The sequence below is a fragment of the Carassius gibelio genome, chromosome A1 (genome assembly GCF_023724105.1).
Source record: "Carassius gibelio isolate Cgi1373 ecotype wild population from Czech Republic chromosome A1, carGib1.2-hapl.c, whole genome shotgun sequence".
NCBI lineage: Eukaryota > Metazoa > Chordata > Actinopteri > Cypriniformes > Cyprinidae > Carassius > Carassius gibelio.
Window position 1 is genome coordinate 5,060,227 of NC_068371.1, and position 19,187 is coordinate 5,079,413.

Genomic DNA, 19,187 nt, shown 5'->3' on the forward strand with positions numbered 1-19,187 from the left:
TGGGATGTTTTTTTTTCTGGGTGGTTATTAGGCCTCAGATTAAGTGTGACTGACTCATGCTCATCATCTTCTCTCATCAGTTTGTCTCTCTGTCTCTGTCTGCATCTTTATTTAAAAGAGCTGTCTGTCTGCTGAATATTTCCTGCACCCAGACTGCTCTCAGTCTCTGCCTGTCAACATTTGTTTGGCATGTCCTTCATTTCTGACACAACGGAGTCACACATGCACGTTTCCTTTTATGCTCATCAAGACTCCATTTGTAAAATATTATTACAACCTAAAATTGTTATTTATTTCTGTGATGCAAAGCTGAATTTTTAGCATCATTAATCCAGTCTTCAGTGTCACATGCTTGTTCAGAAATTATTATTATATGTTGAATTGCTGATCAAGAAACATTTCCTATTTTTTTTTATTTTTTTTATCAGTGTTGAAAAAGTGCTTATTTATTTGTGGAAACTGATACATTTTTCCCCAGGGATTCTTTAGCAAGTTATTTTCAACTTTGGGTATTGTGGACCTTTACAAAATAAAGTCTTATATTGTATTCAATAGAATTCTGTGGTGGAAATGACGTTGCTAGAAAGTACATTTGTAACATTTAGATAATAAAATTGCTGAGACTCATTTCAAAATTAGCATTTTATGTATCAAAAAATACAAATGATTAAAATGTTCAAATATTTAGCATAATATGAGAATGTTACAGACTGTTAGTAAATGACACACGGTAAATACGTTGATTTTGTTTTGTTTTCTAAACACATCACATTTTTGGTGCTTTGTTTTTAAGCACTTCTCCACCGCTGTTTTTTTCCATAAAGAAATGCAATTAACTTTTGATACAACATTACTGGGGCAAAATTGTAGTGTGGTGTAAATCTGGCACGCATCCTGGGTTTAGTCATACAATCCAATATCAAGATGTCTGTGCACCTATGAGTGAATTGGTCGAGTATTTAAATCTGTGATTTTATGAATAATATATGTATCTATTAATAATGACGGATTTCTTTGAAAGTCTAATATGGGTTTGTTGGCAAAAAAGCCAAGTTATATGACACATGAGGTGCAGAGATGTCTACAAAAATATAAATGTAGTCTGTATAATTCATCTGTTTTACCACTTCTTACAGGTATGACCCAAAGACAGACGTGTGGACAGCAGTTGCTCCCATGAGCCTCAGCAGAGATGCTGTGGGGGTGTGTCTTCTGGGGGACCGTCTGTATGCGGTCGGTGGTTATGATGGTCAGGTGTATCTGAAAACCGTGGAAGCCTATGACCCCCAAACCAATGAGTGGACACAGGTAAACACCTTGGTCCCTATCATACACCCGGCACGCAAGGCGCAGCGCAAGTGTGTTTGCTGGTTTCAGTCCGGCGCTGTTCGCATTTTCGCGTCCAGGGTCATGTCGTTTAATTAGCAAATGCATTTGCGCCCATTTGTGGGCATGCTGGTCTTAAAAAAAGAGGTGTGTTCGGGCGCATTGCTGGTGCACTGCTATTTTAAGGAGCTGAAAACAGACTGCGCCATAGACCAACTTAAACCTGATCTAAAGTCTAAAGTCAATGGCGCAATATTTTTTTTGTTATTTAAAGAGCGCGTTGGTAGAAAATGCGCCTCTGGGCGGGTCCATAGTGCACATTGACTTTGCTTATTATACACAGGGATGCATCACACAGACATGCCAAATATTAAAAACAAAAGGATTACAGGTTAAAAGAATATTATGTGTAGGCTACATAAATATAAAAATGTAATGATGGATAGTCATTGCGTGTATTAGAATTAGGCTACTTATTTGCAATGCAGCCTATTACTACTTATAATGATGAATGAAATTGGCGAATTAATTGAAAAATCATGCCAATACACACACACATATATATTAACTGACTCATCGCGTGGAGCTTTGGTGGATTCCTGCTTGTCCCGTAGATGATCTGTTCATGCACTTTAACTTAGCGCACAAGCAGATCGGTTTCTTCGCATGAGAAGCGTTCATCTTTTCCGCCAAAAAAATTCTGCCATGTAAATAACGATCCGCCATGGCGCGAGCGCATCTCGCTCTTAAAGTGAATGGGAGATGACACTCTGGTTGGTTTATTGAACGTTACGTCCGTTACTTATTACCATATTTTCTGGACTATAAGTCACACTTTTTTTCATAGTTTGGCTGGTCCTGCGACTTATAGTCAGGTGCGACTTATTTATAAAAATGAATTGGACATGAATCGAGTGAAATGAACCAAAAGAAAACATTACCATCTACAGCTGCGAGAGGGCGCTCTATGCTGCTCAGTGCTCCTGTAGTCTACACTTGATATCATAGAGCCCCCTCTCGCGGCTGGAGACGGTAATGTTTTCTCGGTAGCACTTTATTTTACAGTACGTGTACTAACATGTACTTATAGTGTACTTACAGTGTATTTATCTAAGAAAGTTCTAGTAATACAAGGTAACTACATGGGGTAGGGTTAGGTTTAGGGGTAGGTTCAGGGTTAGTACCTAGTTATTACATAGTTATTGTAATTACTATAATAAGTACATAGTATGTACATGAGGAACAAGACTGTAAAATAAAGTGCAACCGTTTTCTCTTGGTGCTTGTTTCTAAATAAATGCGACTTATAGTCCTGTGCGACTTATATATGTTTTTTTCCTCATCATGACGTATTTTTGGACTGATGCGACTTATACTCAGGTGCGACTTATAGCCCGAAAAATACGGTAAGAGAATAGAGACAACCTATTCAAAAAATGTACCCCATCACACAGACTGTTTTTCCGTCGTTAAAATTGCAAAAGTTCACCTGAGTGCACCTGCACCGCGCGCTTTACACTTTGTGTTTAGACCGTTAAAATAGGGCCCATAGAGTTAGTGTTTGTCCATCGACCTCACTTTCTAGTAATATCTGCACATTTATATTATTCATCTATCTGCTTCTCCGTTCGTTTCACAAGTAACAGCTCCGTGTTCTGTTACGGTGTGATTCTGCCTCATTCCTCCTGGCACTGTTTGTTCATTATGTAAATTCAAGACCTCCATCATTGTGACAGAAGCACAGCTCTTCACTGCATCACAGCGTCTGTTATTACCTCTCGCTATAGCTACCGGCTGATTTCTCCTGGGCTTCATTTCTCGTTATGTTTTTAGGCGACGTTTTCTTCGCCCACATGCTGAGAGTTCATATTGTCTCGTTTGTAAGCCTTGGGATGTGTGTGGGTAATGATGTGTTTGTGTATGTGCGCGGGAGAGGGAGCATTAAGCAGTGTGTGTGTGTTGACGGAGAGAAATTGATTCATCATTGAGAACATCAATCCCATTAACGCATGATCGTTCTCTCTAATTGGGATTTGTGCTTTTGTTCTAGGTGGCGCCGTTATGTTTGGGTCGAGCCGGAGCTTGTGTGGTTGCAGTGAAGCTTTGAAATGCCTCCTGCTGTCAATCATCTCCATGGTGACTGTGGTACAGTACAAGCCTCCAGCCCAGTGCTCTTGTTGTAGTGTATCCAGACAGATCAGAAAATCACTTATTGACATACAGCTGAACACTCAGCTGTGGTCTTCCGTTATGCCTTCTAGTATGTTTTTATCTATTAAAAGCATTTCTTTTTTTTATGGCTGTGCACATTAAGAGAGACTTCCTCATTTTCAGTCTCTGATGATCAGGGTTTATTTGATTTAATGTCCATCTATTAATTTGTTTATCTGTATATCCCTTCATATTTCCACTCCACCAGAAGGCACGGTTGAAAAATATTTTTTTTGCTAGATAAAGTTTTTACTTCCCATTTACTGGCACCACCATAAAAAATATTATATGTATTTATTTAAAATGTATAATATATACAATACTGTTTTAAAGCTTGGGGTCAGTAAGATTTACTTAAATATTTGAATTCAACAAAGAATAGAAAAACATCTATCATGGTTTCCAAAAAAAATTTAATTTGCGCAACTGTAAACATTAGTAATAAAAAATGTTTCCAAATCTGCATATTAAGATGATTTCTGAAGGATCACGTAATGATGTAAAAAATTAAGCTTTGCATCATGGGAAAGTGTGTGTGTATATCTATATATATATATGTGTGTGTGTGTGTGTGTGTCTGTATATATGTATTTATGTATGTAGTGTGTATATGTACATACACACATATATATATAAACAAATATATAAAAGTAATTATATATATATATATATATATATATATATATATATATATATATATATATATATATATATATATATATATATATATAACAACTATATAATAATAGTATATTAATAGTATATAATATAATTACAACTCCTAGACAATGTTACTTTGGTAGCTTATTTTTATCTTTTATTTCAATATTTAATGCATCATAGAGTCCAAAAAGAGTGGAATTTTTTTTTTTATTAAAACATAACTGTAATGTGCACAGCCAGATTTCCTCTGTAGAAGTTGTCTGTTGTCTAAGAATAGTCGGAGTGAAATAAAATGTCTCTAGGGAAAAAGAGTGGAGGGAAAACTAGAAAAGTGTGTATGTGTGTGTTTTACCTTCAGTCTATTTTGAAATCGAGCATCATTATTAATGCTTTGGCAGTGAAATCAAAAGTGACAGCGGTTGTAGATGAGATTTTCATCTTCATGATTTTTGACAGGTCTGTAGTAGAAAAGAGAGATTTTGATCAAACGGTACTTATCAATGAGCAGCTTCTGCTACATAATAGCACATTTGTCTATATTAGACAGGCTAGAATGGAGAGTATGAGGAGAAAAATAAGAGAGGAATGTGGGTAGAAGTTATGGATGGAAGGAGCAAAATTGGTGAAGGAAGACGAGAGACGGAAATCAGGCCCTATACTGTAATTCACTTTAACATTGTAAGCGTACACGTCTTCGATTTATATTTCATTTACCTGCCCAAACACAGTCAGAGCATATCAGCAATATTGCATGTGAATATGGTAATTATACCTACAAGGGAGTAACACAATCCTTCATTATACTGTGCCCTTATTCCCCAACTGGCTTCAAGCTCACAGAAAGAACATCATAACGAGGTCTAATGCATATTCAGATCTCTGTATCATTCTTTCTGTTTTTTGGTATTTAGAAGCGCATGCCAGTACTCAGTGGAGGAAGTTAACCACGCAAACTGAGATGCTGTTATCATGCTAAATAAAGAAAAGCTTTAGCAAAAGATTAAAGAAGATCTTTGTAAATAATGGTTATTGTGGGGGGTCTTCCCTTATGCCTTACACAATGTTTTATTTAGAGTATTTCTATTTTTGCACAGTGATTCATCTCCACAATAACTGCTGGATTCTGGGTCACTGTCCATTTAATGGAAAAAGTCTGCTGGGGAGCTGAACTAAGGCAAAAAGACCAGATTAAGCACCATTTAGATTTGCATCCCTAATCTCTCTCAAATTCATCAGGGTGAGACGTGAACATTCAGTTTGGAGAAAGCAGTTTAAATGCTGTTTTGGTATTTTGTTTTACAAACTTAATGATTTTTGTAACCTTCCCTTCCTCATATGGATTGCAAAATGTTCTTAAACAATAGTTTTTTACCTGGTTTTCAGTAAAAATATCTAAACACTTACATAATAACAAAGCAAATTTGTATAAGGAATTAAAGGAATTAGTTCACCCAAAAATGATAATTTGCCAAAAATGTCCTAACCCTCAGGACATCCAAGATGTAGATGAGTTTGTTTCTTCATCAGAACAGATTTGGAGTAGTTTAGCTGTACATCAAAAAGTCATCTCAAAGACTGTTTCTGAAATAAATTATAGTTCTTATACCATTGGCAGTTTTTTTTATTTTTTATTTAACCAACTCTTTGGATTGCTTCAGTGCACTTGTTCATTTTGCACAACTATGTCTCACTTTTTCCTCCTTCTCTCCTTCTTTTTTTTTCAGTCAGGTGTGTGTGTGTGTGTGTGTGTGTGTATGCCTACCTTTGCATCTCTGTGGTTGTCTTAGAAAAAAGTGTGATGTGTGTGTGTGTTTTAGTGGCACACTCTTAAACCCCATACATAAAGCACAGCTTGAGTCAGAAATAAAATTGTATTTTGATCTAGTTTTCTATATCCCAAGATCCGTTTCAGTGTACTAAATGAAGAAAGAGAAGTGTACAGATTAACATATGAAAGGAAACAGAAAGAAATGATGGAACAATTCTATAGATCAGATCCATTAAAAGTAGAAAATATAGAGCAAGAAAGCACTTCATACTGTTTACAATAGGATACTCACACTAGACTCCGTTCATTCAGTCAATATCACAAACTGTAAAACCGATGTTGATGTAATATGTTTTTTCAGCATCATATTGTTGTTATTCATTTTATATTTTATCATTATGCTGTAATATCTGTGCATTATTTTGTCATACTTGTGCAGCTTTGAGATTTATGCAATGAAAGAAAGACTTTAAACACAATGATTGTATTAGTTTTGTTTATGATGGTCAAACAAGATTACATATGGTAATATCTATGTTACATCTCTAAAAGTCCTATTGATCACTGTTATTTATATATTATTGCACATTTAAAGTGTCATGTGTCATGGTTTCCTTATACGTGTTCTGCTGAAATAATCCAGTCACCAGAGCAGATGTTTGATTGGCTAATCGCAGATTTGCTTCATTTGTATTGGGTATCATATATATATTGTGAATGTATATTATACAAAGATTCTACATTATCGAGAAAAAAAATCACGTGTGAAAATGTACAGTGTACAGTAGAGCACATACTAAATACAATGGTGTTAAATTGAGTCTTAAAGTTGTAAAAATGAACCCATTTGATTCCCTTGTGACAGAATTCCTTTGATTTAATTATAAAACCTCTGGTTATCCACACACACGCACACACATGTATATGATCATTACATCTGATTGTCCAACATTCTCATGGAATACACTTCCCTTTTTTATCTTAAATACTGGAAGCTGTGTCTGGAAAGAGTGACTGATCTCAGGAGGAAATCTCACTTAAATGTTATGCATATTGTTATGTATATGTTGTAATTTGATCATGGATGATCATGAATCACTTGTGCAGAACTTGTGATGTATGATGATTGGAGGCATGCAGTTTTTTAATTATAATGAATTGCGTCCGTGCAATTGTTTTTCTTATACGGTGCATATCACACTTGAGTGTATTGTTTGATTTCTGAATATTTTTGGTTATTAAACTGTAAAAGAATATTTTGGCTTGTGTTTGTGCTTTAACAAATAGTGTGAGCCAGCGCAGGTCTGCTGGGTCGATGGCTCAGCGGTCCATTAGTTATCATTGTGATTCAGGTGCAGAAGTCCAGCCTCAAACATCTGATCAAGCTTTTCCAGAGGTCATGCCCTCATGCGTCACTCTGTACCCAGTAGAAGAAAAGAGTTAAAGATGAGCTGAACCTCGGGTCAATGATGCAGCTTCATCAATGATTCATTCATCCCTTATTCCCCTCAGTGCAGTCGATTTATTTCAGGAAGACTTAAAGGGATAGTTCACCCAGAAATTAAGTTCTCTCCTTATATACTAACCCTTATTTCATGAGTTGACCTGCCCATCCAGGCCTGATGGTTAATTGTAAGCAAACTTGTCTTGCTGATCTCGATGAAGGCATAGAAGAGAAATAGAGGGGGAGATGGAGAAGTGGAGGGATGCTGCAATGACTGCTGCTTATATGATTGACAGGTCTGAATGAGTAGCCTCCTCCTGAACCTACATCCTGAACTTCATATCACTCCAAACCTCGGTGTTATTTTTAACTGAGTCTAAAGATATTTGAATTTGTTTATATTAAAATTAAAGTCATAATAGGAGAATTAAAATTATGATGACCCAACAGAAAGCATCTTAAAATAATCATCATTTTATATTATTATTTTTCTCATTATTATTGGGCAGATAAACAAAATCAAAGCTGTCTAGAATGAAGAGAGGACTGGAAGAGAATGCTTGTATCTGGGCCTGGTACCTTGTAACATTTCTTTATCAGGTCTTTTTTTTAAATATATATATATTTGTTTGTTTATTGTTATGAAGCATATATAGTGACTCATGTTGGTTGTTAAAGGACATCAGCTGAAGCAGTGTAATATCTTGCTGATGTCACTGGTGTTTATGTCTGATTCAAAGTTACTTTAAATACACACGGTTCACAGGTCAAATGAATGCATTTGAAATTTTACATAGTCTTATACTGCCCCCTAGTGGAATGCGAACAGAATATTCAGAGTTCAGTGGTTAAACGGAAGAAAATAAGAGAACTGCATATGTATCAAAGTAATTATGTAGATGGTAACCTGATAAATCCTTGTAAGACTCAATCATTCACCTCTTTTAATTTTGTGGTATATATCGGGTGGGATGTAATGTGCTGATGTAATGTAAACCTTCACATTACATCAGCACAATAAGTGTTCTTATCTACCTTCTCCTCACATCTTTAGTCCTGGAGAGAGAAGAAAATATTCCAGAATGCAGCAACTTTATTAGAGTTCACACACAAAGAAAAATATTAATACTGTGCATGGCTGACAGTACATCCATTTGTTTACCTCCTGTCACAAGGGTCCTACTGTTTATACACACACTGACTCAGTCTGACGGTTTGACAGGCCATTAGGACAGCAAACAGCAGCCAATTCAGATATGTTTTGTTAATATTCAGGACAGCAGGAGAATAAAAGCTTTTAGTACAATATTCTAGAAAAGAGCATCTGCCAAATAGCTTGAATGCAAATTTAAATGAACACTGTTTCAATGCCTTATAAATATTTATAGAAAATTATTAATTTAATGAAAAATACTGTAATAGTGCATTTCAGATGCATGAATGACATTAATAAGTAAACAAAAAAGTGTATTGCTGGTTAAACATCATATTAATAAAAATCTCATAACGTCTCTTGTTTTGATAAAATTGTCACACAGATATTTGCTATTTATTTATTTTTGGTCAAAAATATGTACAATTTTCACAGTGATGTTATGTAATGCTAAAATCACAATTTAACGTGTAGAGATAACTGAGAAAGCAAGATATATATCAGTTAAAATAAAAATAATTAAAAATAATTTATTTAATAATTAAAATATTTACTAACTTATCTTTTATTCTATTTAAGAATGTTTTTATTTAGTAAATTAGCCAATTTTTCTTCTTCTTTTGTTTAAATAAAGTGTTGCAAAAATGAGTGCACCTTTGATTAATTCAAAAACATGCCATATTTTCTTATCACTCATGTCCTCTGGAACTTTAGGTATACTGCTTTGACCCATCTTGGCATTGCCATTTCAGGAGGGTGCAACACAATATTTTATTTTGAATAATTCTGACATGCTTCACACAAACAGACTCTCACTGACTGAATTTTCCCACATCCAGCAGAAGCTTAGAGATCTCTAAAGAAATATGGTCAATGCTCATGAAAAATACTTCAAAGGCACGTCTGTGACTCTTCTTACAGAAGTCTGCAGACTTCATTTATTAGCTTTCTCCATAGGCCCCTCTATGGCATGCGTATAGCTAATGGAAAAAGTATGTGAAACCTTTGGATTTATATGGATTTCTTTCAAATTCAGTAATGTCACATGCAAATCACTTTCTCAAGGACATGGCAAAGAATTCTACGGTTAAAAATCCAGGTTACTTCAAAAAATTATATATGTGAGATGTATAATATTATTCCAGCATGGCGTTTCAGTGTGTTTGTGTATTAGAGCAGATGGTTCAGAATGACAGGGCAAGACAGGACTGTTGATGTCTTCTGTGACTTTCTGCCGGGCTCAAGCATTTTTCATATAGATGATGGATCCAGTCAGCAGTTTCCTGCAAGAAAAGTGAAAAAACCATGTGGACAGACTACATCTCAGATATGAGAAGTGACAGTCTGCAATTAGATTCTAGTTCCAGTTCTTTTTTTTTTGTCGCTTAACTGAGATGTCATAAACATTTCCATCACATCTCAAATTGTGCACTGCATTCTGCAATAGCAATGATATAGTGATGGAAACTACTTTTTTTTTAAATAGCATAACAGTAATCCACAAGTAATCCACACAACCTATAATAAAAAATAAAAAAAGTTGTGTTTGTAAGAATGCAAATTCATCAAGATGTTTCTAACTTCAAATCAGCGAAAATAGAGTCCTTTTAATGCTTTCATCAGTGAAAAATGTATTACATCTAAATCAAGAAAATACTTCTAAACATGCAGCTTTCCACTTGACAAGACATTAAGTGATGGACTGGAGTGGTATGAATTTCTTATTATTACTGTGATGTTTTTATCAGCTGTTTGGACTCTCATTCTGTCGGTACCCATTCACTGCAGAGGATCCATTCATGAGCAAGTTATGGAATACATTTCAAATTAATTCATGGATGGTGTGATGATTATTATTTTTGACTGAATTATCCTTTAAAAACTGGCATGAAGAGGTAAATACATAACTGAAATACTTTGCAGTAACAGAACTATTTATTTTCAAATTATTTAATAATTTTGTTTTGCAGCAAAAAAGTTTCCAGAAACGTTTACCCATCGTTAGGTAAAGCTGAGGCACCATACTGTGACAAACAGCAGAGGGCGCTATTGCATCATATTTGTTATGGCCAGATCAAAACTATTTGACATATCTATCAAAATGTATTTGTGCAAATATTAATCTTTATTCTTGGCATTATATGTTGTATTGCAGACAACATATATTCACTATTTTTGTGTTTGTAGTACATTAGTGCTGATAGTGCTGTCTTGCTGTCTGCACATGGTGTGACTCCGAGATTAAAATAGGACAGATATTCAGAGAAACAAAAACTGGAGTTACCAACATATTGCTCTTTTACAAAAAACACAACTTTATAACTCATTGTCATATATGAGGAAAGGTTTCCCCAGTCATTCTCAAAGGAGTACCCATCCCCTCACTCTCTTCTTTCTCTCATCTGTCATTCATCCTTTCTTTCTATACCTATAGCTTCATCAGGAGTTTCCACTTATTAAAGTTCTGTCAGGAAGACTGAAAAGTAAAATTGTTAATTTAGCTTTGGCAAAATGCACATTACATCGTGAAGAATCCTGCTATGATCTTTTAAAGTACTTTATGTCTGGTAAAGAAAAGAATGGTTTTACCTTTTGATAGAGAGTGTCTATTACAGTAGACAGATCTTTAAAAACCATTGCTGGCTGTGATTTTACATCTAAACCATCATAGAGTGTTACCATCAACCTTTTCTCATATAAATATTCCATAAAACAAAACCACAAATTGATTTCATGCTGACTTAAGGAACCACAAATACTGTCATAATGTGTAACATTTAATATTTTAGAAGAATATTTGGAGGATAAAAGTGTACATTCTTAAAGGGATAGTCCACCCCAAAAAAAAAAAGTTGTGTCATAATTTATTCAACTTCATGTCATTCCAAACTTGTGTCATTTTTTTTTTTTGGCTCTGTCAAAGTAAGATATTTTGAAGAATACTGGTAACTTAAGCATGTCGGGTTCCATTGACTTCCATTGTATGGACAAGAAATACAATAGAAGTCAATAGGAACCAAAACTGTTGGATTATCAATATTCCTCAAAACATCTTCTTTCATGTCGAGCAGAAGAAAGAAATATGTAAAGGGTTTAGGACAACATGAGTTTCATTCTTCTGTTGAGCACAAAATAAAATATGTTGAAGAAAGTGGATAACTAAATAGCTGATTGTGATGTTAACTTCCATCATATTCATTTTTTTTTATGGAGGTCAATGGCTACCGTTAACTGTATGGTTACCAACATTCTTAAGAATATCTTCTTTTATGTTCAACAGAAAAAAAGAGATTCATACAGCTTTGGAATGGCATAAGAGTGTGTAAATGATGACAGAATGTATATAATATATATATATATATATATATATATATATATATATATATATATATATAAATTGTATATTTAAAATATTTCTCCTTCAGAAATATCTCTTGAAATGTCTCCTTTCCTGCAACTTCAGAAAGATGTTGGAATTCTAAATATGATGCGTAACTCCCGTATGCATTCAGAGCATTAATCAAACAATCTCAAAGTACAATGAGACACATGCTTGCAATAGTAATGGCCTTGCCATGTATTTATCTCGACACATTGACACTGGCCAACAACGTTTTATCTCTCCTTTCCCCACAAGCTCTTTTCCCTCCTAAGTAATGTCTCATACTCCGCAAACTTGTGCAAATAGATTTGCATGAGTTTAACACTGTCTGTTCATTGTAAATGTAAAGACCTTTCACAGTAAGTCTCCCTTTAGACCACCTTACAGTTAGAGAAGAGACAGACAGTGTTAGTTATTAACTGCTTTCATGACTGGAGCCATTAGCAGTGCTGCATTAAAATTGCATCATAATGGCTGGAGGCTGACAGGCTGCTGGATACATCTGAGTTCTGCTGGGGGAAGAGTGCTGGTGGGACATCACAAGCTCAAGTTTTTGAACTAACGGCATGCAGACAGCCTGCTCTCCTTGAAAAGTTTGAAGTATTTCAGTTACACAGGCCCAGACATGGAAACTGACGATGTGTCACAACTTAACAAGCGTATTATACAGATATACATGTTTATGAACAAGGTAAAATGTAACTATCTATATTGTTTTTGGGTCTGATGCTAGTTCCATTTTTTATATGTGCCAAGAAATTTTATTTATATTATTACTTTAAAATGTTATATGGTTTTACACAGAGAGAAGCAACATTATGGAGCATGCTGTGAACGGCACGGCAAATACTATGTATGCCATAGTATATACCAGACCGAAAGTATTAAATTTTCCCATTGATTTTAACCAGACTTTTTTTTTAAAGCATTATAAACCATAAACCAAACCAACCTGCCGCTTCTCAGCCAATCAAATTAGACGACTGGAATTTTTGTATTTATGTGTTGCTTGGCCAATCAAATTATAAGAGGACCGATACTAACTGATGAATAATTATTCCTGTATTATAGTATTATTATTATTATTATTATTATATTTTTGATAATTTTGTTGATAATCATCATCATCATCATATAATGTTATTATCATTATTATAGTAGTAGTTAAAATCAGAGTCTCTATCACGTATCTTACATCCTGAACGGAGCGACAAAAATTGAATAAAGAAAAAAAAGGGAAAAAAAGGGACTCGTTCAGATGGAATGGGTGAATGAAAGCGTCATTACCGATGACGACCACAAGGTGGCAACACACACTCCGCTGCAGTTCATCACATGTTCACACGCGTTCTGAAGATGCCCGTGGATGTCATGTTCCAACATTGTGATGGGTGCACACAGAACCATAAAAGTGCAGACCCCGACACACGAAAGCCCCGACGAGAGAACCGAGGGAAGTTGTCCGGGGCCTCACGAAGAGATGACATCCCAGAGGAGAGACGCGCGCCACCTGAACCGCGCGGTTTATTTTGTTGATTGAGAAAAGTTTCATGAAGAAATACAATGTTTATGAATGGGAGTTTTCTGAACAGCTCTGCACTGGACCCTAGCGAGCAAGCACTTCACCGGCCGCCCTGGGTTGCTACTACTCTCGGGTGTTTCCTCATATTCACTATAGTGGTGGATATTTTAGGAAACCTGCTGGTGATTTTCTCCGTTTACAGAAACAAGAAACTTCGGAACGCAGGTGAGTTGCGCGCGCGAGCGAGCTTGCACAGGTTTGACACGCGTGTCACGTTTATTTCACATTAACTGCTGAAATGTTGCGTTTGAAGCGTGAACAGAAGAAGATACACCAGATAACAACAGTGACAGGCAGGAATCAGAAAGGAGAGCGCGCGCGCATCTCTAATACACGCTCATGTTTCACGATTCCCTGAAATTGCATCACAGGTGTTGTGTCCTAATCTGCACACCAATGTTTGCCCTTAACTGATATGTTGGACAGTTGGTATCAAGTGCAACCAAATTGCACTAAAACTCGAAATGTGTGCGTGTTTTACGCACGACTGTTTTAACAGTACTATCAAAATGAACTAAATTTTGTTATTGAATTACTTCACGCATTCTGTTTGAGAGGTGGCATCAGTGCTAGCCATAATATAAGTCATATAGCATGAGTCATAATATATACAAAGTCATAAGTGATGTCCAGTGTAAGAGACAGTGGATTCACTGTACACTAAGATGTATTGTGTACTATTGCAAAACAGCAAGATATGATTTCAGTAAGAATATTACCACACATTTTGTGCAATCTTCATCAAATTTAAGTGCTTTTCATATCATGTCTGACAAAGGATATTTTATATTTTATTTTTAAAACCATTTTCCTGTAACAGCAACACTTCTACATGCTTTGTCAAAACTTCTATAAGCTATATATAATATTTATTTATTTTTCGTAAGCTGCAGTTGGTGTGACCTCAGTGAAAGGTTGCAGGTTTGATCATTGAACACTTGAGGAAGGGGCATAACCCCAATTTTTAATTCTATGATTTACATAAAAAAAATGTATGTGCAGATGAATAATCATCTTGATGTTGATATTGTTCAAATTCAATTTCCAGTTTAATAGACATTCAAAATAAACATTTTTGTGTGTGTTTGTGTGTATGTGTGTCTGGAAAAATCCAGGTCTGAAGGGGTTAGTTGAGTTATTATGTGGAGTCCATATCTGTGTCAGCATCTGTGCTTTGGGGCTTCCCTCTCTTTTTCATCTTGTGGGATTGTCTAGGCAGGTATCTGAGTATTAAACTCGCATCTGAACCCAGAGAGGCTGTTGGGCTTTCTTAGGGAAAATGAACATGTTCTTTGGGTTTGATTGATGTGCTGTGCCCGATATATGTCAGATTATTTTGGCATTCTTAGTATGATGTGCCATGGGATTGTACTTCTTTTCCTGTCAATCACAGAGTGGGAAAATAACACACGAACAGGAAACCTGTCCAGAATCAGAATCTCAGCAGATAAGTACTGGAAAACCTGACTCATATAGACTCGTTAGAAAAACAGCAGACTCAATTTAATTAAGCTTTGACCCACATTGTGTATCCTGGCATTTTTCCAAGGTGCTCATTAGGAGCTGGACGTTTGGGAGCTACAGAAGTTTATGGAAAGAGCGCAACCAATATCTGCGCGCTGAAGTTTGTCCCGCTTGCGAGCAGTTGGAGGCTGATTCTTTTCCAGTGTCAGTTCTTCTGCGCCTCTGTGCTGACCGCTAATCGCAGAGCATGCAGCATGTGTGTCTCTAGTTCTCCAAGGGAACATGTGATTCATGTTTTTATTAATTTGGTATGACAGTTTTAATCCTCTATTCCATTTTGATCCACAACAATCAAACAAATCAAATACTGTATGCACATGCTTATGCAATACTGTATAATATAACACCAATAAACACACATACCACAGAAATTGTTTCACAGGAAATGCACATTTTTGTTATAATATTAATATTTAATTCTTGAGTTATTTGGGTTAATGTTTTGATAATCTAGAAGTTATTTTATTGCCATCTAAAGATGTTGTTTTACTGGATTCCAGTGATGAAACTGGCTTAGTATTAAGAAGTATTTTAAGAGCTCAATAGATCAAATGCAAACTGATATGATAATTTCTTGGTATTTAAAAGCAATGTCATGTATTTGAATTTGTATCTCTTTTTTCAGGTAGGCTCATAAGGAAGAGTTTATTTAGTTATTAAGGTCCAATTCTCAGTATTAACTCGTTTCTTATTACCAGCATATTGGTATTAGTATAAAGCACATATTAATGCCTTATTCTGCATGAGCGTATTCTACATCCCATAATCCTACACCATACCTAAACTTAACAACTACCTTACTAACTATTAATAAGCAGTAAATGAGGAGTTTATTGAGGGAAAACTCCTAGTTAATAGTGAATTGAGTGTTATTGACTCTTGTTATTTGGAAGTGACAGGAAACCCATGAGAAAGAGAGTGGAAGACAAGACAGCTGGAGAAATGAGAGCGAAGAGAATGCAGACTTTCTTATGGGAAGAACAGGTTAGACAGACCATGATGAGATGAAAGAAACAGACAAAAACTGTTTCAAAGACAAAGACTGACTAGGTGGTTACTGTTGAATGGATGCTGGAAAATGTCTGTAATCCATATTAGATATTTATGATCAATGATTATTTAATAAGCAAGGCCAATTAATCCAAAAAAGATTAAAATTGAGGTGTTAATCTTTTTAAATATTTTAATTTATGTTGGAGTCACACCTAAGTACCCACCCCCTCCCAGTCTGCACCTGTTGGGCTGGCTTTACATTTGAAGAAATGTTTAGAAACTATAAACACACACACAGAACATGAACAATTACCACAGAGACAGCCGAGGATTTTAATCAACCAAAATCCGTCCTTTGTAATTCAGAGCGATCGAAGCAGCCAGCACCACTGCTGGACATATGGCTGTCCTCTAGTGCCAGATGAACGAGTGACCGTGTGCTGGGGGAGGAGTGCTGTGAAGCTGCCTGTGTGATTGCAGAGCTCAACCGTAATCTGGGATGTCTCTCTCTTGAGTCATTGTACGTGTAGCAGGCAACCAGAGCCTTGTTTTTAGGTCACAGGAGGATGTGTGTAGTTACGGAGCGCTCTTACTGTGTGAAACCCACAGGCTTTAGCACACAGCTCATGTTTACACTGGAGTGGTATTTGTACAACTGGTTCTGCTATTTGCAAAAAAAAATAAATTTTTTTTTTTACCTGTGTTGAAGAGAGTTCACTGGGGATGGGGATGCTTTTGAACCATTTTTTTTTTTTTTACAATAACAGTGTTTTTCAGTCATATTTTTGATATGTCTCTTATGGTCATTAATGCAGATTATTATTTCATTTATTTGTAGATTTGACAACTGTAATTTATCATGACTGTTGTACTAGATGTGCTGTATTAGCTTAAAGGGTTAGTTCACCCAGATAGCAAAATTATGTAATTAATAACTTACCCTCATGTTGTTTCAACCATTTTCTTCAATTATGTAATCCCGTTAATTACATAATTTTGCTATCTGTGTGAACTAACCCTTTAAGTTGTTGTCAGCGTTCTCCCTCTGGTATTCACTATTAAGCCTGATATAATTGGTTTGTCACACTTTATTCTCTGTTTGTATTGGCTGAACGTTTTCTGGCTTGGGTTTATGCACACCACATTATTTCATTCACATTTCTTTTGCTTTTCATTACACTGTGGTTGTGTATTATTGTATTATGTTGGTGCTTGGGTGGGAGACTGATGAAGGCTATGTACTGCAAGTGAATTCTGGGAAGGATTCGCTGTTTCTAATAAGTGTAGCCAAAGAATTATTGCAGATGATAACAGTGATATCCTTTCTGCAGACGTTCTGAAGTCTGAAAGGAATTCATTACTTGCCCAAACCCTCAGATGTGGTGTTTAGTTCTCAGTGGATGGAAATGGGTTTGCGGTGGTGGGTCTACTCCCATTTCACTGCGACTTTAAGCCATGTCCAGTGGAGAAAGGCTTCAGAAAAGACACTCTGAGGGATCCAAGATTTGAGAAAGATTTTTACACTAACATGGAAGGAGGCACAAACTGGATTATTGCTAGGTTGATATACTGAACTGTAAATATAAAGGACACTAAAAGTTTTTGGACTAGACTTAAAATGTATTTCAGAGCATTGGAAACAGAATAACAAATCAGGTGTAATTTGAAACTGTCTGATAGACTTTTTGCTTTAATGAGGAAATGTTGGCTTTGAAACTAAGATACCTGGTTTTATTTTTTGTTTTCTTAAAGGTGCAGTAAGCAATTTCTGGGAATTGACATTGGAAGTGGATCAGAACAAGCACAAAAACACGTTTAGCCAATATTTTGGAGGTTACTTGTTGTAAAATCCGTATTTAGTATCATGCTTGAGATATCTAAGAATCAGAACTAATGTGTTTCCATTAGGCAGAAGCTGAGCAAGGTTACTGTCCCATCTTGGCTCTTTAAGCTTTTACAGGATTATAGTGTGTTTCAAGGGAGGGTTAAAGTAAGAGTGCACTCTACTGTAAGAAACATCCTCTCATTTCGTGCCCCCATGAGTCTGACCCCTCTGCACATTTAGGGAAAACTTTTCAGTTCTTTCCTCATGTGTGCCTCACTAACCATATCCTAACCTTAAGCATTTAAGAGAAAACTCAAAAGAGATTTCAGTTCAGCTGAATTTTTTATCCACTTCTAAGGACACACACACTGCTCTGTGTGAAAAATGTATTGCTTTCCTAGATAGACCTTAAAGGAATCATATACCCAAAAATGAAAGTTAGCTAAAAATGTACCTACCCTCGGGCCATCCTATGTAGATGAGTTGATTTCTTCATTGCAGGATCCAAACAGCTGATAAGAACATGACAATAATCCATGAGATGTTAGTAATCCACAAGCTTTAAGCAAGTTTGTAATAAACAAATCTAACATTAAGATGTTTTTAACTTCAAACTGTTGCTTCCAGATAAAATACGAGTCTTCTATCCATAATATTGCTTTCTCCAGTGAAAAAGTCATCTAATCTGAATCAGGAGAGTAATATACACAGGCCAAGGACCGTTTACAAGAACAGTCCAAAACGGTTCTAAACAAATTTTCTTTTCTTTTTTTTTTTTTCTGGAAGAAGCATAATTATTGATTATGGATATTGTCCAGAAGTGACAGTTTAGAGTTAAAATGCTATAATGATGGTTTTGTTTCTTACAAACATGCAGCTTTTCATTTCACAAGATGTTAACTGGTGGACTGGAGTGGTGTGGATCACTTGTGGATTATTGTGCTGTTTTTATCAGCTGTTTGGACTCTTATTCTGACGGCACCCATTCACTGCAGAGCATCCATTGGTGAGCAAGTGTTATAATGCTACATTTCTCCAAATCTGTTCTGATGAAGAAACAAACTACTTTACAGTACATCTTAGAAAGCCGTAGGGTGAGTAAACTTTAGGCAAAATTACATTTTTGGGTGGACTGTTCCTTTAAAACCTTCAGTCTTTTAAAAATATAAGTAGATTTTGCTTCACTGCCTGCTGCACTGTTGCTTTCTTTTACATGTGGCTTTCCTCAGCAAGTACACATTTACTAATTAACAGCATGAGGAACATCACAATGGGAATCATTATCACATCCATGTGCTGAAATCTCACCATACAAA

At 35.8% G+C, this 19,187-nt stretch overlaps 2 protein-coding genes across 3 annotated transcripts in view; both read left to right on the forward strand.

Annotated features, from left to right (window-relative positions):
- The window catches only part of klhl5 (kelch-like family member 5), a 53,186-nt gene extending 49,065 nt beyond the window's left edge, over nucleotides 1-4,121 (forward strand). The window contains exons 10-11 of one of the 2 annotated variants that reach the window (XM_052566483.1): nucleotides 1,137-1,308; nucleotides 3,377-4,119. In XM_052566483.1, coding sequence (XP_052422443.1) covers nucleotides 1,137-1,308; nucleotides 3,377-3,433 — 229 coding nt within the window. In that variant the 3' untranslated portion in view covers nucleotides 3,434-4,119. Of the gene's footprint in view, nucleotides 1-1,136; nucleotides 1,309-3,376 lie in introns of both variants that reach the window. The other variant, XM_052566482.1, reaches the window with a different exon arrangement.
- A 9,191-nt stretch (nucleotides 4,122-13,312) lies between these two features.
- Nucleotides 13,313-19,187, forward strand: part of mtnr1aa (melatonin receptor 1A a) — a 32,531-nt gene continuing 26,656 nt past the window's right edge. Inside the window, exon 1 of the mRNA XM_052566572.1 lies at nucleotides 13,313-13,694. Within this exon, the coding sequence (XP_052422532.1) occupies nucleotides 13,511-13,694 (184 nt within the window). The 5' untranslated portion in view covers nucleotides 13,313-13,510. The remainder of the gene's footprint in view (nucleotides 13,695-19,187) is intronic.